General features: G+C 37.7%; 1 protein-coding gene across 1 annotated transcript in view; it reads right to left on the bottom strand.

Annotated features, from left to right (window-relative positions):
• The window catches only part of ASAH1 (N-acylsphingosine amidohydrolase 1), a 31,082-nt gene continuing 20,280 nt past the window's right edge, over positions 1 to 10,802 (bottom strand). Inside the window, exons 6-14 of the mRNA XM_019738009.3 lie at positions 7,274 to 7,348; positions 5,921 to 5,966; positions 5,201 to 5,345; positions 4,600 to 4,654; positions 4,393 to 4,474; positions 2,972 to 3,103; positions 2,744 to 2,867; positions 2,265 to 2,321; positions 1 to 1,099 (exon numbers count right to left, since the gene is read on the bottom strand). Of these exons, the coding sequence (XP_019593568.3) occupies positions 1,010 to 1,099; positions 2,265 to 2,321; positions 2,744 to 2,867; positions 2,972 to 3,103; positions 4,393 to 4,474; positions 4,600 to 4,654; positions 5,201 to 5,345; positions 5,921 to 5,966; positions 7,274 to 7,348 (806 nt within the window). The 3' untranslated portion in view covers positions 1 to 1,009. The remainder of the gene's footprint in view (positions 1,100 to 2,264; positions 2,322 to 2,743; positions 2,868 to 2,971; positions 3,104 to 4,392; positions 4,475 to 4,599; positions 4,655 to 5,200; positions 5,346 to 5,920; positions 5,967 to 7,273; positions 7,349 to 10,802) is intronic.

The raw sequence follows: 10,802 nt of genomic DNA, 5'->3' as shown, positions 1-10,802 counted from the left end.
CAACTTCCAGTGGCTGTTTATTGAATGTCATGAATACAACTGACAAAATACAGAAATGGAGTGGATACAATTGCGCTTAACATGCATTTCACAGTTGTGAAAGTTTGAAAAGTTCGATTAGCACTTTTAATAAATACTGATTTCTGAAAAACATTTTTAGTAACTGTACTTCATTTTTAAAAAATATATATTGATCAGAAAGAAAAACTCAATCTGTTTATTAAATGAATGATACAAGAGTTTAAAATAATGGGTTCACCTTCCATTTTCCATAACTCTGACCTGTTTACTTACTATTCACGGAACCTGGGACTCAGATTTTGAAGTTAACTTTTCCGGGGTTGCTGGGAGGTAGGGTAATTATGAAAAAGGAAACACTTCAATTCTGGGTATAAAAGACTGCCTTGCATAACTTAATGAACCCCAGAAAGGACTACTATTCCGAGTCAAAGGCACAGGTATTGCCCATTCATATATACAGATGAATGTCTGTCTCCCTCCAATCAAAGTTAGTGAAATTACTGTGCTGTCACAAACAGCAAAAACATCAGTATATTAATTTCAGTAGCAGAACAGGAGGAAAAGGCTGCTATACAGAAAAACAAAAATGTAGATAAAAGTGAAAAACTGAATAATGTGGACTGTTTATTGTAAAACTATTACATGGATATTGGATTCAGTGCCCACAGCAAATCCAGCTTTATTCCATGGAAATGGATCCCACAATAGTTTAATCGCCCATCCCCATCCCCAAATGTCTAAGTGAAATGAAACTCAGCAAATTCTGAATGACTGCTGTACGTAAATTATCTGTAAATACAAACATCAACTGTTAGGGCAAAAATAGCCTATGAATTGTAAACATACCAAGAAGGACAAGCTCATGCTGTGAAGAGAAGCTGCCCTGAGTCTTAGTCTTTGGAAAGCGATCCGATGGCTGCACTAGCGGCCACATGTGAGCGCCCATCTTCATGTCACAGAGAATGCATTCTGTAGGCCAGGTGTATGCTCACCAACCTATACAAGGGTCTGGGCAATCCCGCAGGTAAGTTTCAAATTGACCTTTGGCAACGTCCATCAAGGTTGTGAATACAGTCAGCTGAAAGAAAAGTTATTTTTACTTAAACGATGCTTTCATTCTAAGATGTCCTGACTCATTAACATTTCTTTACTTGTGGAACTCCTTTATGAAGTTACTTAATTTTAAATAAACAATATATAATATTACATTATATGTAAGATATAAAAAATATAAAGATCCAAATGATAAAAACAACTGACTATTCCAGGTCATGAATATAAATTGGCTTGGGAGAGAATCTTCCGTTCTTGACAAGGTCTTACCTCCTGAGCAGTACACTGCTTCACAACCAATGCTTTAAGACTTAACCCTCCCGTCTGTGTAGGCTGCAGACGGGACAATCTAACAGCAGCCTAACAATCTGAGGTCTGAACAGTTGAGCTTTGGCTGTCCTTATCCTGAAAGCACGTGCAGTGAGGACACCGCAGGCATGCAGGTTACAAGGCACACACACAGGAAGGCGCACAGAATCTGTAAATAACCTCTGAGGGCCCCCGAAGGTGGTGTGGACAACGTGACAAGTATGGCAGGGTCAGTAGGCTTAAAGGCTTCCTGCAAGAGCCAGGTTCTGATCTGAATGTTAATGGGCAGGAGGAATTTGTTCTGGCAGAGGTAATGGAGACACGCTGATTTTAGGGAGGGTTAGGAAAAAGGACCAAAGAATAGAAGGAACTAATGGGAAAATCAGAATACACACGGGGAGACTACGAGCAGCAAATTGGATGATTAGGAAACTTTTTGCAATTTTTTAGCTACAGTGTGGGGAAAACATACAAGAATGTAATCAAGTTTAAGAGAAACCTTAATCCACCAAGACACAAAGCTCTATCTAAAAATGGACTTCAGACTTCGTTTTGTCGAGTTTTAGGTGTTAGTTGTGGTGTACAGCATAACATTTCTGATAGACAGGGAGAAGTCAACTGAAATACTAAATTCAATGCCATGTAAGTAAAGCTGGAAACAATACTGACCATATTGGACATCAAGCCACAGTAATCAGTTTGTCGCATGCCAACAATTACTATTTTAGTCATACAAAAACATTTTAAAAAAATCAGCCTTAAGCTAAATGTGACTTGGGATTCTCTCTGATTTATCCAATATAACAGGAAAAGATAAAACACAGGACCAAATTCTTTACCTAAGAGCAAATTGTGTGTGTGTGTATTTATTTTAAAAATACCTTGTTGAGGACAGGTTTTGTTGACAGGACATCATATATGGTTGACAATGAGATTTTCTAAAACACAAAAAGAGTTTTGTTCAGTAAGTTAAATACAGAAGTCAACGGCCTTATCCACACAAATGGATCGTTAGAAACCAGGACCTTCTTCAACCAACCTCCCCACAACCCCCTACATGAATTTCCTTCGGAGTCACTGTTAAAACATAGGTAACGGTTCTAATGTATCACTTTTTCTTTTTCATTTTTCATCTAATTCTTGCCTGTCTGTCATTCAAGTTCACAGAACGGTGTCCAGCATTAGAATAAGAAAGGGAAGTACAGCACTTTAAATTAAAATTTGCCCTTTAAATTCGAAACAAAAACTCAGTGGGAACTGTTGCGAGATACTGAATAATAGGAGGTTTATAAATTGTTCAAAGGCCAAAGTGACTTTAATGGTCACCATTTCTTTCTGTATTTGACAGTGTGGCTGTTACCTCTTGGGTTGTGTGGTTTAGACACATCTTTGCAGCATCTCTGCGATCATCAAGGAAGAAGGGATTTTTCCAGCGGTCATAGTTCGTTTCAACCACATACCATCTATCCTGCTTGGAGTCGAGTCTAGATACAAAGAGAGACTCCTCTCAGGCTTCATGCTTTAAACCTGTACATATGTCAGCCTATGTTTTAGTTGCTACTTATTTGGGTTTAACAAATGTACTTACTCATATACATCCAAAGACTTTCTTCTGTCTCGTGTAATCACACAGCCCTCCCCAGACTTATTGCCTCCCAGGATAAAGTATGCTGGGGCCAATAGCTTCGATTTGGTCAGTATATTCTTGGCTTCTTCATAACTACATAGAAACATTTTTTAAAAAATGAAACGTTTTTAGTTGACTTGGGATGGAAATGTTTTATCTCTGGAAACTAAGCAAAAACAAATATCTGACGAACGTGTATTTTTCTTTTTTTAAAGAATGGTGAGCAGGGCTCAGGGAGGAACAATCCCAGACTCCTATGTGATGAAACACAGACCCAAAATAGTCCTTCTAGTCTGAAGGACAAACAAAACAGCCTCAAGAGATCATCTTCCACCCTTATTGTCTATGCCTTTCACTCAACAATAGAAAAGGGGAAATGGAAATGGAATTTACCACCATAGATAGGATTTGGGGAACAGAAACTAAACACTGAGAATTAGGGCTATTAATAATTGAAGTGAGTTTTCAAAGACTACTGACTCTTTTTTCCCTGGAAAGCATTTAAAATAGGATTAATGCCTGTTTAATCTAGGTCATTTTGATGTACTTGCTAACGGCAGTTTTGCTATTATTATAAGAATTCTGCACCCGCATGAGTATAACTTCTGGGTTAATAGGTATTATGATTTAAATGTATATTTTATTGTACAATTTTTATTTTTCGTATGGGTGTTTTTTGACACCAAGAAAAACCCATAGGTGCCCTTCACAGTGGCATTATCCCTAGCACTTCTTAAACAAGTCATTCGTTTCCTTGCTTTAGAGAGACACACACACACACACACACACGCACGCACACACGCACGCACACACATACTCATGCACACACACAAACAGGCACATACACAGCCATAAAAAAAAGAAGGAAATCTTTCCATTTGCTACAACTGGATGGACCTTGAGAGGTCATTATGCTAAGTGAAATAAATCAGAGAAAGACAAATACCATATGATCTCACTTATATGAGCATGTAGAATCTTAAAAAAAAAAAATCTCATAGATACAGAGAACAGATTAGTTGTTGCCAGAAGGGGGGGGGGGGAGGGGAGGGAGGAGGGAGGCGAAATGGGTAAAGTGGATCAAAAGGTACAAACATTCAGTTATAAAATAAAGGAGTCCTGGAGATCCAATGTACAGCATGATTACTACAGTTAGTAATACTGTGTCATTGAAGGTTGCTAAGAGTTCTCAGAAGGAAAAATAATTTGTAACTAGTATGTGTGGTAATGGATGTTAACTATACTTATTGTGGTCATCATTTTGCAATATATACAAATATCAAAACATTTTTGTACACCTTAAACTAATGTTATACATCAATTATATTAATCAAAAAGTTTAAAAATAAATATTAAATTCGATAATAAAGTGCCCAGATTACCTTGTGCTATTTTCCAGAACTGATCTAGAGATAAACCCTATCCACATGGCATCTCTCTTTCCCAAAATCCACTCTATGACACCTGTAAGAGATCAAGCATATACAGTGTCACAGGACCTGTAAAAGGTGAGACTATTAACCAGAAGGCTTAGTCCAGCTCCCTCTTAAAACATCTATGAAATTCCCATTTAAGAACTCTCTACTCACCCATATAACCGCCACTTGTACTGAAACGTTCATTTAGTGTAAGACTAAATAGTCCCTGGGAAAAAGACAAAGCAGTGAAGTCAGAAACTTAGACCATCCTGTTTAAGTCCCTCTCACTTTATATGGTATATCAAGGCCTGGGCTAGGTAATGGGGAATGCAAAGGTAAATCAAAACCATGATAATATCACTCTACTACTAACAAGCCTTTTTAGAAGTTCAAAGCATTTTCACATCCAGTGTGTGAGATAAGTAGGTGGGATGTTATTGGCCAGACTTTTCTGACAAAGGAAACTGAAGTTCAGAGAATTCATGCCTAACTTGCCTGAGAGGGAGACCCAGGACCAGATTCCAGATTTATATTCCCAGCCCTCGACACATGCTTCTTCCCCAGAGGCACACGCTTCTTCCCCAGAATGGGCTCAGGAACCTTCACTTCCTTTCTCCTCTTTTCTACCATGAAGGTGACAAGAAGTACAAAGGGATGAACTGGGGCTTTGTATTCTTTTTAGGTCCTCATTTCCTTAGATTCTACCCGTCACAGAGAGTTAAAATCAGGTCACAGAGCTACCTATAAAGTTATGTAACAGTAGATTCCTTACTGGTTTGAATCCTGTTAACATGCCCACATAGCCAGCAAAGCTTGAAGCCTTAAAGACAGTTTTATTGTTTCTTTGGAAGTCCAAATTCACTGTTAAAGGTTTTAGTTCCTCAGTTACGACCCAGGTATTATTATTTATATTCCACCTACAAAAGACAAATTTCAGTAACATTTAAGAACAACGCTGATAATGATGAATGGTGAATATGATGGCATGGCCAGGCATTACTCTAGGTACTTTATCTAACCTAATCCCTAATGATCCATCCTAACAAGAACTTTGCAATATGGGTGGTTTTATCCTCCACTTTTCACATGACAGAACTGAGGCTCAGAAAAGGTAAGTAATTCTCCCAATATAACAGCCTATAAATAGCAAGCTCCAGATTCAAATTTAGGTCTCTGGTTATAAACCTGTTATATTTTTTTCAGAAAGGTCAAGAAGACACATAAAATACAATGCTATTCTTTCTTTTGAGCAATAAAACTAGACATGCATCTGGGGCCTCCAAGCATGCTCCAGATTTCTGTTCAGTGGGTGCGCCTCAGTTACATATTCTCAAATGACTTAAGAGTGTGCCCATCTTGTCTCAAAATGAACGCATCCAGTCTTTTCACTTCTGGTCACACTTGGAGCATGATTTGGGACTGACTTTTCATCAGTGGAATACAATCTACTCTTAATGCATGATATACAACATTTTTTTTTTTTTTTACTTACCCAAGAAATATTCCAAAATCCATGTTTCGCCCATGTAACAGATGACCTAATTGAAAGTAAAAGAGACATATAGTAGCAGTAATGAAAAGATGATCGATCTTAAATAAAAGCTGGATACTTAACTATGGTTAAAATTAACTGTTGAATCCAATAGTAAGAATTAACAGCATCCTGATACTGTAAGTCTTAAGATCAAACTGTTATCTCTGTCACATTAGTCAGAACCCCTGTGATCCCTGAGAGCACAGGGTTCCAGGAAAGATTACATCCTGGGAAAAGGATCAGTGGTCCTTCTTTGATTCACTGTGACACGGTCCGACCCAGACATCGCTATTGTAGCCTCACTCAATGTCACGTGCTGATATGCTTCCCTTCAGGCACTGTCACTGACAGCTCGACACCTCAAAGGCAAGGTACAGGCAGACTTTATACCCAGAGTATAGGTCAAAAATAAGAGTGAATCATCCTGTGCCTTGTACTCTGGGGATTAGCCAGGGAAAACACGGAAAGTGAGGATGGTCTACAGAGGGTCTCTTGGCTGGGAAATGATGGGAGATTTGTCCTGAGCTCCAAGGAAAGGCTGGGATGATTATATCTATGAAGATCGTGATGCACCCTGGGAGTACTTACCTCAAATCATGAAGTTGGGTATAAGGGGACTATGAGGACGGGTAAGAATGTTTATAGTCCTGAAATATTTCTTCTAATTTTTTTTTCCCTACTTTAATTAAACTTTAATAGGCAGTATAGCAGTAATCCTAACATAAGGATAGTTTTCAATTCACTTTTTTTTATTACTATTAGTTTCAGGTGCACAAAACAATGTAATAGTTAGACATTTATATCCCTCACAATCTACTACCCCACTCCCCCAATCTACTACCTCTCTATTCCTTATGCTGTATTCCACTTCTTTTGTATATATATAGTGTATATTATACACAATATACATATTATGTATATGTATATATATATATATATATATATATATATATATATATATATATATATATATATAAAATTATAGTTGACATTCATTATTGTTCAGCCTCAGCTTCAGGTGTGCAGTGCAGTGATCAGGCATCTACACCATCCCTGAAGTGGTCTCCCTAATGGGACAAGTGTCCATCGGATACCCTACAAAATCTTTACATTATTGATTATATTCCCCTGTCTTTCGTAATCCCGTGTCAATTCACTTTTAAAAATTAACCAAGATCCATAAAACTATATGCAACATACAGAGAATTTGCATAGTAAGCCTAGATTGTATAAGTTCTAATTCTTTTAGAAGATTTTTCTTTCACTCCATAGGTACTTTGCAGTGCCCACCCTCCCTCAGCACACATTTACCTTTTTTGTCTTCTGTTATTATTGAAGTACAAATAGTAAAAAATTCATAGAAAATGTTGAATGAAATAATTTCTCCTGTGAGAAAAGATAGGAAATTTTTTGGTTAATATACAGAACCGTGACATTGTTAAACAATTCTTTTTTTAAGAACAGGTTGAACTGTCATCACTGTGTGAGCTTTTGCTTCGGCATCCCTAAGTGTCTGCAGACCAGTCTGAGTGCGCCTGAGCAGCCGGATGGGTGAGGTTGTCTTCACCAGCCTGTACACTCTGCTGACTAGGATAAAGCAAGTTCCCAAAGAGGGAGTTTTTGGGCAAGTTGAGCATCTGGGCATGTTGAAATTTGACTACAACACAATGTCCACATTTTTTCATCAATATGCTTTATTTTAGCTTTCTTTGGGGGGAGGGGCTCAAATATGATAATTTAATACATCTGGCTCTTGATTGTATACTGAATATGTATTTTGCTCAGATCTTTTAGTGTGACTAATATTCAAAGTTCAAAAACGAAATACAGGAAATATATACATCAGTGCAGAGCTTACGAAAAAATCCATTATACAACATTTTAATTTTTGAATGTTCTTCCAAAACTGTATAATAATAATACAACTCAGCATTTAATTCAGTGATATACAACACACTTTTTCTCTGCTGCATTTTACGAATATGTTAACGCGTTATAGTTAACATGTTTTTTTTTCCCCACCCTAATTTAATGTTTTATCTCCATTTGATTTCTATTTTGGTGAAACTCCACTCAATTTTCTTTCATTATGAATCATATGTTAACCTTCTTAATCTATTTTTATTTTGAGCTATTTATATGTGGCATTCATTTGCTGGAGTTCTTTACAGAATAAAGCAATTAAAGACTTCTCATATAGGCTGCAAGTATATATTTTCTGCATGTTTTGATTATCTTTTTAAAATCATTTTTCTAAAGAAGCAAAAACAAAAAATATCTAGCCACTTTTGTAGATAAATGCTATTGATTTTCTGAAATTCTCAATCATCTCTCTTGTAAAAACAAGCTATGTAGGCTACTAAAAATAATTCTATTGTTTGGTAAGTTAAAAATAACTTTTGGAATAGCAGAAAAAGTCTGTTTTATTAAATGCTATGAACTGGAACTGGAATTTTAAAAGTAGCTTCCAAAAGTATCAATATCTAAGAATATGATAAATGATATGATGAAGGATACGATAAACAAATGATATGCAAGACCTCCTCCCTAAAAAAAAAGAAAACAACTCAGAGAAATCAATAAACTAAATAAATGTTGAAATTTCATATATCATGTTTATGGACTGGAAAACTCAGTATTATAATCTAATTCAAAATATCAATAGGCTCTTTTGTCAAGGTTGACAGGCTGACTCTAAAATTTATATGGAAATGCAAAGGGTCTAGAACAGTTAAGACAATTTTGAAGAAAAATAAAGTTGGAAGTCTTACACTATATAACTTTAAGACTTACTAAAAAGCTTTAGTGATTGCAGTAGCATGGTACTTGTATAAAGACAGACAAATAGATAAATGAAACTTAATAGAAAATCTCCAAACAGAATCAGGCATATATACAATCATTTGATTTACATCAAGGGCACCACTGCAATTTACCGAGGGAAGGATAGTCTTCCTAATAAATGGTGTTCAGTCAACTGGATATTCCATATGGAAGAAAACTGAAACTTGACCCCTAACTCATACCATACACAAAAGTTAACTCAAGATAGATTATAGGATTATATGTAAAAAGTAAACATAAGACATCTAAAAGAAAAGATAGAAGACTATTTTCATGACCTGAAGTATGCAAAGATTTTTTTTATGATGCCAATTTTAAATAGTTTTATTTAAGACATCACATTTTATACTTCACAATACAGTGCGTATAAAGTACATCGTTATTCCTTTCCTTGTGCATTTATTCCATATTCAAGTATCAAGAATGCTGTTATTTACTATACAGCAGCTCAACTTTAAAATGGCTATGGAATTTGCTACAAAGTTGTGTGGAACGATGCTAAATCTAAGCTCAAGGTTGGCTTATTCAACCTTTTCCATCCAAGGTGGGCCCAAAAGAGGCACCACCAGAAGGAGGGTCTCCACCACCAGGGAAGTCCTCAGGGATGTCTCCTGACATGCTTCCTGCACTCTGGTACAGCTTAGTAATGATGGAGTTGCAGACATTTTCCAGCTCTTTCTGCTGGTGTTCAAATTCTTCCTTCTCTGCAGTATGATTCTTATCAAGCCAGTTGATGATTGCATTGCACTTGTCAAGAATCTTCTGTTTGTCCTCATCATCGACCTTGACTTGGAGTTCTTCATCTTCAACAATTGCTTTCATGTTGAATGTATAGGATACAAGTAAATTCTCGGAAGACACCTTGTCCCTCTGCTTCTCATCTTCAGCTTTACACTTCTCAGCTTTCTTGACTGTGTACTCCATCGCTTCCTCGCTCAGACACCCCTGTCACCAGTGATGGTAATCTTGTTCTCTTTTCCTGTATTCTTATCCACAGCAGAGACACTGAGGATGCCACTGCCATCAATATGAAAAGTGACTTCAATCTGAGGAATACCACGAGGTGCCTGTGACTTCAAACTTGCCAAGCTGGTTGCTATCCTTAGTTATGCCCGCTCACCTTCATAAACCCGAATCAGCACATCAGGCTGGTGGTCAAAGCAGGTGGTGAAGGTCTGTGTCTGCTTGGTAGGGACGGTAGTATTGCACCTTATGATAACAGTCCTGACTCCGCCAGCAGTTTCAATGCCAAGGGAAAGAGGAGGGACATCCAACAGTAGCAAATCTTGGACACTTTCAGATCTGTCTCCAGATAGGGTGGCTGCCAGGACAGCTGCACCATAAACAACAGCCTCATCAGGGTTGATGCTCTTATTCAACTGTTTTCCTTTGAAGACGTCCTGTAGGAGTTTCTGAATCTTGGGGATACGGGTAGAACCACCCACCAGGACAATATCATGGATCTGGGACTTGTCGAGCGTGGCATCCCCAAAGGGCTTTCTCTGTAGGGTCCAGGGTGCCACGGAAAGGTCAACACTCAGTTCTTTAAATCAGGCACGAGTGATCGAGGTATAGAAGTCGATTCCTTCATAGAGTGAATCAATCTCAATACTGGCCTGGGTGCTGGAAGACAGAGTACACTTAGCACATTCCCAAGCAGTCCGGAGGCGACGGACAGCACTCTTGTTCTCACTGATGTCCTTCTTATGCCTACACTTGAACTCTGCAATAAAATGGTGGACTATTCAGTGGTCAACGTCTTCTCCACCTAAGTGGGTGTCCCCAACTGTAGATTTGACCTCAAAGATTCCATCTTCGATTGTGACAATTGACGCATGAAAAGTGCCACCTCCCAAATCAAAGATCAGCACATTTGTTTCAGCTCCAACCTAAGCCATAAGCAACAGCAGCAGCAGTTGGCTCATTGATGATTCTAAGTACACTGAGAACAGCAATGGTTCCAGCATTTTTGGGAGCCTGACCTGAGTCATTGAAG

Source organism: Rhinolophus sinicus, chromosome 16 (assembly GCF_057876585.1).
Source record: "Rhinolophus sinicus isolate RSI-liver-muscle chromosome 16, RSI-T2T, whole genome shotgun sequence".
Lineage (NCBI taxonomy): Eukaryota > Metazoa > Chordata > Mammalia > Chiroptera > Rhinolophidae > Rhinolophus > Rhinolophus sinicus.
Note: the sequence above shows the minus strand (reverse complement) of the source record. Positions and strands in the feature narration are given on the sequence as shown.